The sequence below is a fragment of the Ahaetulla prasina genome, chromosome 10 (assembly GCF_028640845.1).
Source record: "Ahaetulla prasina isolate Xishuangbanna chromosome 10, ASM2864084v1, whole genome shotgun sequence".
Classification (NCBI taxonomy): Eukaryota; Metazoa; Chordata; class Lepidosauria; order Squamata; family Colubridae; genus Ahaetulla; species Ahaetulla prasina.
The window spans coordinates 33,856,023-33,869,603 of record NC_080548.1 but is presented as its reverse complement, the minus strand read 5'-3'; the positions used below and the strand labels follow the sequence as shown (position 1 = coordinate 33,869,603).

General features: G+C 58.1%; 1 protein-coding gene across 2 annotated transcripts; it reads right to left on the bottom strand.

Annotated features, from left to right (window-relative positions):
• Window positions 1-943: 943 nt before the first annotated feature.
• NUMBL (NUMB like endocytic adaptor protein) lies at window positions 944-13,148 on the bottom strand. 2 transcript variants are annotated; one of them, XM_058195640.1, is made up of 10 exons: window positions 12,971-13,148; window positions 7,507-7,693; window positions 6,914-7,057; window positions 6,495-6,569; window positions 5,079-5,153; window positions 4,670-4,810; window positions 4,105-4,309; window positions 3,325-3,606; window positions 3,011-3,145; window positions 944-2,908 (listed from the first exon to the last, which is right to left on the bottom strand). In XM_058195640.1, the coding sequence occupies exons 3-10, from the start codon at window positions 7,037-7,039 to the stop codon at window positions 2,310-2,312; spliced, it is 1,638 nt and encodes a 545-aa protein (XP_058051623.1). In that variant the 5' UTR covers window positions 7,040-7,057; window positions 7,507-7,693; window positions 12,971-13,148; the 3' UTR covers window positions 944-2,309. The 2 variants fall into 2 exon arrangements, with proteins under 2 accessions (XP_058051623.1, XP_058051621.1); XM_058195638.1 differs by lacking the exon at window positions 7,507-7,693 and having other exon boundaries at window positions 945-2,908.
• Window positions 13,149-13,581: the final 433 nt, after the last annotated feature.

The window sequence follows — 13,581 nt, the reverse complement described above, 5'->3', positions numbered from 1 at the left end:
CGCTGGGCAAAAGAGTCCCGGCGGCGGGCATTGCCCCTCCTTCCCAGTGGCTGCCAGTTCCTCCCTTTGCGAGGTTCGTACAAGAGCCCTGCAAGTTTTTTTGGAGGGCGGGGCAGAGGCGGAGGTCTGGGTGGGAACCGAGGCGACGGGCCAGGCGCCCGCCGGCATCTGTTTGCAAAAGGCGACTGGCGCGCTCTGCCTTCCGAGAGCCCCACGAGCCGTTCGGCCGCCCCGCACGTGAAGGGGCTTCTCCTGCCTGGCCGCCCCTCCGCTTGGCGGTTTCGCTCTTCCTTCGTCCGCGCCGCTCAGCAGAGAAACGGGATTTCTGCGCTCGGGGTGCTCTTAAGGCGGCCTAGCGAGGTCCCGGGGCTGTTGCCTTGAGGCCTTGCCGCCCGCAGCCACCTGCCTCGGGTTCGAATTGCGCTAAAACTACAGATTCAAAGGCGACGCCCCACCCCCCGCCTGCTGTGTTGCGCCTGCCCCTGCGGGAGGGTCGTAACACGTTGTTAAAATGAGTAAGGGGCCAGGCCTGAGAAACCAGTGCCTGGCTGAGCATGCGATAGGCTCCCAGCCACGTTTGTGGGCATCGTTGGCAGGAGCAACACCAGCTGCCACCATCAGTTTCCAGCAGAATATCTCCTGGCACACCAACCCAGAAAATTGGTCATGGCGGCACCAAAATCCCAGTTGCGTAGCCTGCAGGCACCAATGCTTCACCTTCCTGGTTCATCCCCATAAAGTATCCGACAGGACTGCAGAGGCTGCAAAAGGGCCCAAGCCAAGAAGCCCCCTCCCCACATTTGTTTCTTGTGCTGAGAGGCTCAAGGTGTCCCTCCTCTGCCCCCTTCAACCCCCCCCCCCATAAAAGCTTTGCAGTACAGTATTATATTACTGGCTCTGTTATTTATTGTATAATACAAATAGGTGGGATTCTTTAATACAAAAAGTTTCAAAATAAGATAAAAAATAACACCCTCTGCCATTTTTGGAAACCTCCAGGCAGTCTGGTCAGGAGAAGCATTGTTCCTCAACTTTTGTCTTCTCTGCTCGCCCAAGGTGGGGGTGGGGGAAAAGCAACATGGTTCTGCTTTTGAGGGGGGGAGGGTGAGGAGGCCAAGGAGCCATGTGGGAGGGGCTGCTGCCTTTCAGCCAGGCAGCTGCAGGGGTGGGGTGGGGTGGGGGAGGCAGCTGCTTTCAAGAGCCTGCCTGAAGTCGGCTCTCCCACTAGAGAAGGAACACCCCCCACCCCAGTCCTCCCTCGGCTGCCCCTCCCAGATCACCCTTGCGGTGCCTTGTGGGAAACCCTCAGCCTTATTGTTCTGGAACAGTGACCCTGAAGTCCCCCAAGAAAGAGATTCTTCCCAAGCCTTTACATCTTGGAGGGATTCTTCCCCACCTCCCACTCCCCATGCTTGGATTACTGAGGCAAAGCCAGGGGAGCCTCTCAAGGCCAGGCATCAACCTGAAATGTACGGGAATGTCCTCCCCTCCCCTCCCGCTGCAATTTGAGCACTAGTACCTGCCAGACCCAACATTGGGAACATGTAAAAAGATTAATCTGAAGAACTTTTCTCTACCCTAGCCAAAACAGAGGAGGGGGGGCACCTCTTCTGCAATAACCATTCTACCAACCCCACCCCCCACCATTTAAGTTTTGGAGAGGAAAGCCAGTTCCTCCCCTTGTCTCCCCCCCCCAACAAAAAGATCATGGATTTCCCAATAATCCAATGGGGGGGGTGTTGTACTACCCTAACTCTAACCCTGTTTGTCCCCCATGTGCATCACATATCAGAACCTCAGCCTGAGGAAGGGTCCCTCTGCCTCTGGAGAGAAAGGAGCCTCCTTCGTAGCTTCAGGCCAAACCACAGGCAGCCTGGGTGGGGGGAGTAGAGGCGCCCAGAACCTCCCCAGCAGCTCCACAAAGATGCCCCCCCTTTTGGGAAGAGGAGAGGACAGCTGCCCAAGGAGGAGGGGGCCTGCCATGCACAGAGTGGGGCACCCCCCCCAAAAAAAAGGACTCTGGTGCTGCTGCTGCACAAGGGAGGGGAGAGAGAACAGAAACCCCCCCCCTCCTTCCCCTGCTCTCTGGAGGCTGCAGCAGGCCTGGAAGGCCGCTTGCTTACCCTGGTTTCCAACCGGCCACTCGTTCTCAGCTCCTGAGTGGCTCCCCCCATTGCTTGGGGGCAGCTCTCCCGGTCCCCACTGGCTGCTTTTCGAAGTGCTGCTCCCAGCCAGCTCTCCCCACCCCAAGATTTAGACAAGCTAGCCTAGCAAGATGGGGTGCTAAGGGGGAACCTTAAAAATTGGGATCACAATTCTATTTCAAAGGTTTTCTGCCGGTCACCAGAAAAGGGGTTGGAGGCAGCAGTGGGAGCCTTGGACTCTAGGGCAGCCCACTGGGCTTCAAAGGGGTCAGGGGGCTCGGAGTGGGGGGCAGAAATACCTGGGGGGCTTTGCTTGGAGGGCCAGATAGTCCCATTGGCTTTGAGCCGAGGGGGATCCAGGAGGGCCTGAGGGAAGGGGCTGGCCTTGACCCCCAAATTTGTAACAGGAGCCTGTGTGGCGGAGCAGAAGGCATTGGTCACCATTTGGGAGGGCGTGATGCCCACCACGGGCACACTGGGGATGGCAGGGAAGGGCAATGCAGGCATGTAGGCAGTGCCCACAGGCACAAAGGTGGGGGGCATGTGGGGAGACGTGAAGATGCCTGCGGGGATGGGGGCTGCCTCGTAGCTCAGAGGAAAGCCAGGCAGAGGCAGGGGGGCAGCCAAGGGCACCTGCTGATGCTGTTGAGCCTTGGCAGCCTTGGCAACCTCTTCCAGCCAGCGCTCTGCCTCCGAGGGGGTCCTCTTGTGTCCCGGCTGGAACAGGGGGTTGGCTTGGGGGTCATTCCATGAGGAAGGGGGTCCTGAGAAGACAGCAATACAAAGGTCAGAGACCCTCACAAACAGGCCTCCAAAGCTCCACCCAACCACCCGCAGCACAGGGGAAGTGGGCCTTCTGGTTGTACCTGTGCTGTCCCCTTCTGCAGACATGAGGGCTGCGGGGGGCTCTCCAGCCGGCTGGGCGAGTGAAGTGTCAATCTGAGTGCAGAGAGCTGAGATGCCATCCGAGTCCCTGCTGGGGGCTGCCTCCACCTCGAAGACTGGCAGAAGAGAAGGAGGGAGAAGTCCCGCTTTCAATGCAATTGGTCGCTTGGGGCATCTGTTTCCCTCCCCCGCACTTTTCCTTCTGCCCCTTTCTCCCCTGGACCGGAGAGCCCCTCTGGCCTCCCTCCGGCCAGTAGCTTCTGCCCACCCTCCCTGGCACCAAGTGCCGCCTCACCTGTGCTGCTCTCTGCGTGGCCCTTGCGCTGCAGGGTGGAGGGCAGCTCGTTGAGGCGGAGGGAGAGCTGCCTTTTGAAGGGGGAGTTCTGGCTCAGGGTGGGGAACCCTCGGAAGGAGCCTTGCCGCACCAGCTGCTCCAGGGGGGCATGGCGGCGCGGGATGGCGTGTGCTCCCCCAGCCTCCGCCTTCTCCTCTGGGGAAGTGGCCCCCTGGTGAGGGGAGGTGCTGCCGGGTTGGGTGGGGGCTGGGATTGGGGCTGAGGGGGTGGCAGCTGCTTCCGCTGCAAAAGAGGAAAGAAACCGGGGATCTTGCTGGTGCCGCTCCCCCAAAGCCCCTGCTATACATTGGAGTGCCCCCAGCAGCTGGCCAAGCCCTTCCTTCTTCCTTGTCCCCCGCGGGGGAGCAAAGCTTGGCCCAGGGGGAGGTCAGCGAGCAGAGTCTCTCGAAATGGCTTCTGTCCTTGGAAAATCATCATGTCAACCCTTACAAATGCAGTTTGATCCCGGCTTGTTCCCAACAGATGGAGAGTAAAGAGACCACAATTGTAGAGTTCAGGAAACACAAGAAAGCTGCTCCCTTCGTCTGACAGCCGAGAGGGGCAGTAGAGAAGGAGAATCAGATTGGCTCGCCCCCCCCCCAGAAGTAGTCCCCACCTCTCTCTGGACAGAGACCCATCATCCACAGCCACCAGTCTTTCCAAGCCTTTCAACGGGGCAAACCCAGCACGAGGCTTGCAGCCTGAGGTGCCAGCTCACGCAAATAGCCTGGTGCCCCCTACCTTTTTTCTTATCCTGGGGGGGCCTTGCTCCAGAGGGGCGGGAGGTGGGTGCCGGGGGACCTGGTAGTCGGAAGGAGCCCTCCCGGGCAAAGCTGGTGCGGCTGGCATCAAAGGAGGCTGTCACCCCACATTCTTTCTCACGCTTCTGCTTGCGCTCCAGGCAGGCAGCAAAGGCGCAGCCCACGGCATGGCTCAGACGCTCCCCCTGGCACAAAGGGGCAAAGCGAGTGAACATGGGGCTCTGCTGGGGGGTGGGGAAGGATCTAGAAAACAGGGTGTGCCGTTCCCTTCCTGGGTCTGGAGAGATGACTGAAGAGCCAGAGAGGGACAGAACGGGTGACCCCAGAATGGGACAGTCTGCCTCAGTTTCCTGTTGACTGACAAGTCAGTGTTTGGAAAGAGCCCTGCAATCCACCAGACCTTCTCAGATCCATGAGGGGCTATCCTGGCCATCCACCAGGCATGGGGCAGCTTCTCCTCAGGACCACCCTCCCTCTGGGGCAGAGAGCCAGGAGGAGGAGCAGACCGTCCCTCCCTTGTGGCAGGGAGGAAACCCAGCACTCACCGAGTCCTTCAGGGCTAGGAAGCCGTGGCAGATCCAGCGCCGGGTGGTGCCATCCCGGCAAATATAGGAAAAGGCCTTGTCAAAATTGCGATCCGGAGCACAGAAGGAAACCTTCTCAATAGTCTGGTCCACAATCAGGTCCTGGGGGCGGGGAGCAGTCTGCACATGCTCTGGACACTTTCATCATTGTAGCTTGCACCCAGAGCAGGAAGGACGTCCCCCCCACTCCCACCTTGCCACGAGCAGCTGCTTGGCTTTGGTTGAAGGGGGGTGGAAGGGGCCGAAAGGGGGCATGGTTTCCTCCCACTTAAGCGGAGCCCAGCTGTGGTCAAGGCCACCAATTTTTGGGCACTGAAGGCAAGACACCCTCGGACAGGCACACTACCCTTCCCCACTGCCAGATGCCTACCTTGGTCTTGTCGTCCACCACGCGCAGCCCATCGGCTGAAACCCACAGCACGGACTTCACAGTTTTGCGGCCGCTCTGTGGAGGCCACAGAGTAGGACCACATCATCAGGGGCCACTAAGGGCCGGCCCACATCCCAAGCCCTCTTGCCCCCAGGTTCTCTCCTTCTCCAAACTCCTCTGGGCAGAAACAGGCCCACTGAGGGCTGGGGGGAGGAGCAGGAGAGAAGCCTGCAGGTCATTTTGCTCTGCTTGGCAAGAGGGTGGAGGCCACTGAATTTTGTGCCTAGTGATGTGAAATGTGGATTCAAATTGAATTTTGTTCCTGGGCGGGTGGGGCCTGTGTCAGGGAATCCTCACTTTACATGGATGAATCACACCAAGCCTTGTGCCTGCAAACTTGCTCCCCCAGTCCAAGCAGAGGCGGAGGTGGGGGGTTGTGAGGGTAGAAACGAAGAGATGAGACTCCTGGATGAAGAGCAAGCAAACAAAGTGCCCCTTGCAACCTGTGCCTCGGATTAATTAGCTAAATTATTCAAAGGACTAAAAGGCCTTCTTAGTCAGGCCTATTTTTGTTGGCACATTATTTATAAACACTGCAGTTTGCAGTGGAAACATCTCCATCCCTCCCACCCCGGGGCGGGGTGGGGGAACGCTCTTTACCTTCTGGGAGATTCAGCAGCGGAGATGTGCCCCTACCCACCCAAAGCCTGCCCACCCCCTCTGCAAAACAATGGTTTGAAAGCTTGCGTACATCAAATTATCTTTCACTAATCAATGCCTCGGCTTCCTCTGCTGGAATTCAGACAAATGACAAATGGCAGCTTCACAGAGCAAAGCATACATTTTGCCTGCTCCTTTTGAGTCTTGTGATTTGAAGATAATCCTTAAAACTCATCAATAATTATTTTAAAAAGTTTTAGAAGGAGCAACTTTGTTTTGTAGTACACTGCGACGGCAGGACACACTTAACCCTTGCACTTACACAACATGCTAAGTTTGCCAAAGGTCAGCCTTAACAAGCATGTTGTGGGAACTTGGATCCCTGGGTGAGTAACTAGCTTCACGGATGGGGTGAAGATGAATCCTGGCAATATTTTGTGCAAAGTTGCTGATGAGTCACCCAAAGACCAAACAGGCATTTTTGGATGCAACCTTCCGCCACCCGGCCAGGAAGTCCCACTGGGCGTTGAGGGGGTCCAGCATCAACTGTGATTCTGTATGGCCAATAAGACCCTGCAGCCATCTGCCCCTCCTCCAGAAAAGACCAAATTAAGAAAAAGTCAAAGAAGAAAGTCGCAAACTGGACTTAAGCCCCCTGAACTCCCACTGCTCAGAGCCCGGGATGTGTGCGCAGCCTCCGGTCTGGCCAGAGCTCTCCTTGGGTATCAGCCCCCTCCTCGCCAACTGGACCCTCACCGCTTTCAGCTTCTTCACCGCCTCTTCACACACCTGCATCCCTCGGGACTCCTCCACTTCCACGTAGCCCAAGTACTGCGGGGAGGGAGGGAGGGAGGGAGGGAGGGAGGAAGGGAGGAAGGGAAGGAAGGGGTGGGGTCAGCAGACAGGACATGATCTTTGTGCCACAGAAGTGAAAGAGCAGCAAGAGCTGCATCGTGAGGTTGCCCAGGATGCCCAGAATCTGACCACCCGCACTGGTAGGAAAAGCACAAATCGAGGGGACCCAGCACAGCCCCAATCATCAGAACCCTTTGGCTGCTGCAAGACAAATAAAGGGGCTCCCTCCCGCCCACAAGGGTCAGAGGCACTACCAGGGCCTTAATGGGGCTGCGGAAAGGGGCTGGGCCAGCCCAAGAAGGAAAGGGGTGGCCACTCACCCGCACCGGGAAGCTGCAGCGCCCCTTACGCACCGCCTCTTCATCAGCCTGCCACTGGTGGGGGCGGCTGGCTTCGGGCACGTAGGATGGTTTCTTGCGCCGGAGACTCTGCCGCAGTTTGTTCATTGCTCACCCCTGCCAGGCCTGAGGTGGGAGAGGGCAGGTGAGCCCAGCTGCGTTCCAGGGAAGGAGCCATGCACAGCCCAGGCTTCAGTAAGACTCTCCTTCCGGTGCTCAGGAGTGTCGGCCTGTGGCCAGTATCTCCCTGGACTGTCCAGGAAATCCCAAGCTGGCCTTTCCTCATCAGGATGTCAGAAATGGGGCTGGCATATCCTTTGGCTGGGGGGGAGGGGGCGGAGATGCTCCAAAGTTCACCCTGAGCTGTGGCTAAGTCCTTGGGGCAACCCCCGCCCCCCGGATGTCTTTAAGCCCTAATAGGAGGTGCTCTTCCCAGGAAAAGCCCCCCCCGAGGCATTGGCTCCCCACAGATGCAGCCCTGCCAGGGACAGGCAGAGCCTAGCCTTGGGCTCCACTCCTCTGGCTTCCTGAGACAACAGCCCAGCCAACCCTTGCAAGGTGGGAGCAGAGTTCACCTGCTGAGCGGAGGAGACCCTTCCCACTTTTTCTCTCAGGCTCCTCAGAGGGCTGCAGCCTCCTGGGAACTGGGGACCAAAGGCAGCTTCTAGTATTGATCTCTCCTCTCTTTCTGACACCTCCCAGCCCATTGTGGGTGGGATGGCTCGTAACAGTGCTGTCCCGGTGTGTGGAAGCCGTACGGGTCTGGATGGGGAGAAACAGGCTCAAGCTTAATCCCTCCAAGACGGAGTGGCTGTGGATGCCGGCACCCCGATTCAGTCAGCTGCAGCCGCGGCTGACTGTTGGAGGCGAGTTATTGGCCCCAAAGGATAGGGTGCGCAACTTAGGTGTCCTCCTGGATGAACGGCTGTCGTTTGAAGATCATTTGACGGCCGTCTCCAGGGGGGCCTTCCACCAGGTTCGCCTGGTTCGGCAGTTGCGCCCCTTCCTTGATCGGGATGCCTTGTGCACGGTCACTCATGCGCTCGTTACCTCTCGCTTGGATTATTGTAATGCTCTCTACATGGGGCTCCCCTTGAAGTGCACTCGGAGGCTTCAGTTAGTCCAGAATGCAGCTGCGCGGGTGATAGAAGGAGCTCCGCGTAGCTCCCATATAACACCGCTCCTGCGCAGACTGCACTGGCTACCTGTGGCCTTTCGAGTGCACTTTAAGGTGTTGGTTACTACCTTTAAAGCGCTCCATGGCTTAGGGCCTGGGTACTTACGGGACCGCCTGCTGTTACCACATGCCTCCCACCGACCCGTACGCTCTCACAGAGAGGGACTTCTCAGGGTGCCGTCCGCCAAGCAATGTCGGCTGGCCGGCCCCAGGGCAAGGTCCTTCTGTGGGGCTCCACCTCTGGAACGAACTTCCCCCGGGTTTACGCCAAATACCTGACCTTCGGACATTCCGTCGCGAACTGAAGACACATCTTTTTATTCGCGCGGGGCTGGCTTAAATTGATTTTAACAAATTTTTAAATTCTTAGAAATTAATTTTAAATGGGGTTTTTTAGCTTATTATATATTTTACTTCTCAGGCCAATTTTAAAATAAGTTTTTTAACTGCATTTTAAATTTGTATATTGTACCGTCTGTTTTATTCTTGCCTGTACACCGCCCTGAGTCCTTCGGGAGAAGGGCGGTATAGAAATCAAATAAATAAATAAATAAATAAATAAATAAACCACCCCAGCTATTTTTGTCCCTGTTTTCTCCTGTTTTAGCCCTACATCAATCTCTGGACTCCACCAGAAAGGCTTGCCTGGGTTTGGACCACCACACCTCATCCCCATCAAATAAGTGGTGATGGTGGGGGGCAGAGGGTCTTGTCCCATTCCATTTTGGAGCTGTTGCATGCGGTGGGGGAGGGGGGCCTCTCAGTCACGCTCTGATAATGCAAAAGATGCAAAGAGCTGGACGCTCCCCTGCCTTCCTCTCCTGTCTCCTGGAAACAGCGGCCGGCTTCAGAGGTGGCATCCTGGCCCCTTAGTTTGCATGCTGCTTCACTGGCACCCCAATGTTGGGGAGCAGATAGAACCCCATCTCTGTCCCTCCTGTGTTCCTGCTCCCTGCCAGTGTTGCTGTCTTGAAGACCTGCAGTGAGGGGCACAAAGCCCCCCTCGTGCGGCTTCCTTGAGCCCCCGACTCCGCTTAAAGCCAATCTGGCTGGGCAGATGTAATCGAGGGCTGAGGGGACAGCCTCCTTTTGCCTTTGCAAACTCTTCCAGTCTACAGGAAAGTTTCTGCTAAAATCCAGCAGGCATCCCTCAGCTCACAGATGGTCCAGGCCATTAAATGGACTCTGCCCCACAGTGCAGACCAAGCCTGGTCTCTTTTGTGCGGAGCTTGTGCCCCACACAATGGCCACAAAGCGAAGCCCCTGGAACGCTGGGGAGACACACAAAGGGGCCCAGACATAGACATGGTTAGGGGAAGTGTGTCTGTGGGGAGGAGGAACGAGGTCCTGTTTAAAGATGGCCTTTTAGCAAAGTCAAACTTTTCCACGCAACAGCTGCCTAGAGCTGGTGAAAACAAAAGGGCAACGTGGAGGGCCCCCACGTCAGGCGAGCAGCTGCCCCTGAATGGCTTGGGGGAGCCCTCAACAGCTGTGTGTATCCCGGCCCTCCTCCCCCTTCCCCATCGAGCGCACCAGCTGCACCGGGGCTGGGCAAACATTTGGCTAAGAGGGTTTTCTCAGCTGCCACCAGAATGCCGCCCCCCCCCCGGCCACCGGCAGCCTGGCATACCCAAGTGGCTGAAGGGTTTGCAGGCCTTGATGGGGAGCAGATGGGATTTATTCCCAGGCGAACAAGGAGGGCAAGAGAGGGAGCAGCTCTCCTTGCCCAGAGTGGGCCTAGAAAAGAGAAAGAGAGAGAGATTGTCCCTGGTGATCAGGACCAGGACAGAAGGATCCAGGGAATCTGGGGATCTCTTGGAGGAGGCAGAGTCCAGGAACTTCGGCAACCTTGCCCTTGGCAGCTCATCTCAGCATGGCAGAAAAGCCCACAAAGCAGGCCAAGCCTCGAGGAGGGGGAAACAGGAGGGGCCCTTTGCCTGGCCTGCCTGCTGCTTGTCCCAACCCAGGAGAGCTTATGGCTTCCTGCACCAGAGAACAGTCTGTTTGTGTGTGAGGGGTGGGGCGGGGCAGGGCTGGACGAGCTCTATGCTTCTGACCAAAACAGGTTCTGGTTGGGCCAATGCAAAGCTGGCTACATTTGCACAATCTGCTTCCTGAGTCAATCTGTTTTTGGTCAACTATTGAACCCCGCTAATTAAATGGAGGTGGTTGCACAAGACAGTACTCCCCCCCAAAGAAACAAGGGGAGCTGGGCCTTTTGTGCAAGTGAGCCCACCTGCTTGTGCTAGGGTCCATGTGCAGAAGCTGCCCCACCAGGAGTCACGAGCCCCCTTTCCATCGCTCCCCTCTAGCCCAGAGGCACACCCCAGGGCAGTGCCCAGCTCAGGGAAGAAGTAGTGGCACAGGGCAGGATGACTGGATTTTAGTTTCTCCCAGCTACATACACAGCTGTCTGTGTGAAACTGCATGTCATGTTTGGGTGTTATGAGAACACTAAAAATAGGTGGGCACCCCCCACCCCGCCTCCTTGTCTCTTAGCCAGTCCACAGCGTTGCTTGCTGCTTTCCCCAAGAGGAGCCAAGGGAGGATGCGATCTTCTCCAGGCCATCCTGGGCGGGCGCCCCTATTTGTCTGGGGCTCACCCTGGAACCCCACCCCAACATGTTATAAGGACCTGGCAGAGCAGCTCCCTTTGGCTCGAGAGGCGCCAGGAGGACCGGGAAGAGCCAATGTGGACCTGTTCCTATGGCCTTTCCATGGTGGAACTGCAGGCCAAACTGATCCTGGCAAGAGAGCCCGCCTGGTGGGTCTGCAGTGTCAGGAATGAGAAAGGACCCCAAAGATATCACCGGCCCCTCTGGCTGCCTGCCATCTACTCAGGCCAAGACCCAGAGACGGCATCCCAGTGGGCAGAAGCTCCCTGCCTGGATTAGATCCAGGGAGATCCTGAGCCGGAGGATATGCAATGAGCAATAGGCAGAGTGCAGACAGCATTCCTTCCCCAAGGATGACCCTCACCCCTGGCTGCTATTTGGATTGGATCCCGGAGCTCTAACAGCCTTCTCCAGCCTCCACTCACTACAGATGATGGGAGCAGCACCTTTTGGGGGATGATGACAGAGAAACCACTCCTCTGCCTGTGCACCCCCCAAAGAAATGCCCCCTGTGGGAGGGAGGTGCCCTTCATCGGAACCACCAGAGCTTTGCGGGGAAAGGAATCTGAACAAATCTCCCTGCTGGGACCAGCACAAGAACGCTCTGGAATCTTTACTTGCACAGGGAGGGGCTCCTTGGGGTGGTGGCCCCCTCCAATGTCTGGGAGCCTCTTCCTGAATTCTGGATCTACTCACCCTCCTCCTTCCCAGGAAATTATGGTTTTGGGGGGGGTATGCTACCTGGTTTCCTCCATGGCTTTTTTCCAAAGTCGAGCTCCCCAATGTTCACCTGAAAAGGGCCTCATTCATCCTGCCTCCCTGCCCCCCAATGTTGGTCTGTCCCCGACTCATCCTCATTTCTTCCAAGGCTGACCACAAGTGAGCCCACCAGGGAGACACCCCCCCCCTCCGAGCCTGCTTTGAACATGTCACAGAGCTTTCTGTCGGCCCCACCTAGGAAAAAAGTATCCTGGAGGGAAGGAAACAGACCAGGCAGACTTCCTAAGCAGCTTAAAATAGCTGAGGCAGCCAGGCCATGGGGAGGCAAATGGGGTGTTCGAGGGCTGAGTCCTGTTGGAGGCAGCAGCTTCCCAGGAGAGGAGATGGAGGGAGAGGTGGTTACTTGTCTCAAGGCAGGAAAACCTGAGCAATCCTCTTCCTGGAGCTGAGCAGGCCCCTTTGCCTAGAACTGGGGCTTGGCAGATGGAGGGGCTGGAGGGTAGCCCCCCCCCCTGCAAAGTCTGGAAAATGGGGGGGCAGTGAAGGTGGGGGCTAAACCTGCAGCCACCCAGCCTCTCAGAGTCAAGGCTGCTCTCCAAAAGGGTCGTCGTGGGGAAGCACATCACAGAATGTATTAAGGGTGCAGATCAGCATAACTTATGGAGCCCATTCTTTGAGTAGGTCCAAGTGGCTGGATCAGACAGGAAATCACCCCCCTCCAAAAGAATTCGGGACAGAAATCGTCTCCCGTAAACCATCCAGAACAGAGAAAATTAAGACCCCTCCGCTGATCATCCCCACTTTAAGAGACCTTGCTTGGTAGCACCATCTGCAAGCTTTGCCCTCTGTGACCCACACCCCAATTTCTTGCAAACTTCCACATACAGGCACAGCGCCCTTCCTGGAAATTCCCAGTAACGCAACAAAAGCAGCATCCTGAGCTGCACCCTCAAAACCTCGCTAGCCTGGCGGGGAACTTACTAGCCCCTCTCAGAAAGGGGGACAGGGCGAGAAGTTTTCCGCAAGCCCGTTTAGCAAGTTAGGGGCCGGCGCTGGGGGCTGCTCCATCCCCCCCGCTCGGGCGCGGGTGGAGAAGGATGGCGGGCGCCAGAGCCGGAGCGCTGGGTGGGGCAGCCGATGCCGGAGCTTCCCGGCCAGCCTGAGGTGTGGCGGGGCGAAGGGGTGGGGGGCGAATAGGACAGCCCGCGCCCGCCTCACCAGAATGGAAAGCCAGACCTTCCCGGCGCGCCTGCCGGCAAGCAGCTAACCGGAGACGCGGGGGCGGCGGGATGCGATCCCTGCCCCCTCCCCGCGACCCCCTTTGGCCAACCCGGAAAGGGTTGCTCTATGTGGAAGGCAGAGGCAGAAGGGCGGGGAGGGCTCCTGGGCCGGGGGTTCCTCTGCGTGAGAAGCGCGCCTCGGAGCCCTGGCGCCCCACAGGATGCGGCCGGGGGAGCGGGGCTCGTGGAGCCGTCAAGGAGGACAGAGCCTTCCCCGGCGGTCCGCGCAAGCGGGCAGCGTCCTCACCTGGATGTGGTAGCTGCGATCCTCCTCCCGGGTCGGCATCCAAGGGGAGCGAGCTTGGAAGGGCTCGATGCCGCCCTTGCTGCTCCGTCCGCCCGCGGACCTTGCTTCGTCTCTTCTGCCGCCGCACGCACGCACGCACGCGCTTCCCCCTCCCTGTCGCCTTTCCTCCGAGGACACACTCTAGCCCGCCTGGCCACGCCCCGGGTCCGGAGATGCAAGGCAGGCCCGCCCCCGCCGCCAGACCGCGCCCCCTCCCCGCTCCTCGGCCCGGCCCGGCCCGGCTCCTACTGCCTGTGGCTGCGCGGGCTCTGAGAGCGCCTCCCTGCCTGAAAGAAAGCGGCGCCTTTCCGAAGCCGGAGGCACTTTGTACATGTTTGCCGCTCCTCTACCTTCCCGCGAGAACCAACGATGCTGCCTCAGTAGCTGCGAGAGCCAAGAAATAGCCAGGCGGCCGATAGACCGACATCCCGCCGCCTGGGAGGAAAAGGCAGCCGGCGCCACAGAGAAGAGGCAGCGGGGAGGCGCCGTTGTCCTGGGGCGAGGCTATTGTGCGGGAGTCCCCTATTAGGGGAAAGGGGTCAGGCTGCGTGCAGGAGGCCCCCTCTGCGCCT

Bases quoted from the DNA above. Each gene is read 5' to 3' on its own strand.
- NUMBL (XM_058195640.1), bottom strand. From the start codon at position 7,039: ATGAACAAACTGCGGCAGAGTCTCCGGCGCAAGAAACCATCCTACGTG. The intron at 5,154-6,494 runs GTGAGGGTCCAG...TGGCCTCCACAG, and splicing joins CGGTGAAGAAGCTGAAAGCG to AGCGGCCGCAAAACTGTGAA. The intron at 3,146-3,324 runs GTGAGGCGGCAC...CTCTTCTGCCAG, and splicing joins CCACGCAGAGAGCAGCACAG to TCTTCGAGGTGGAGGCAGCC.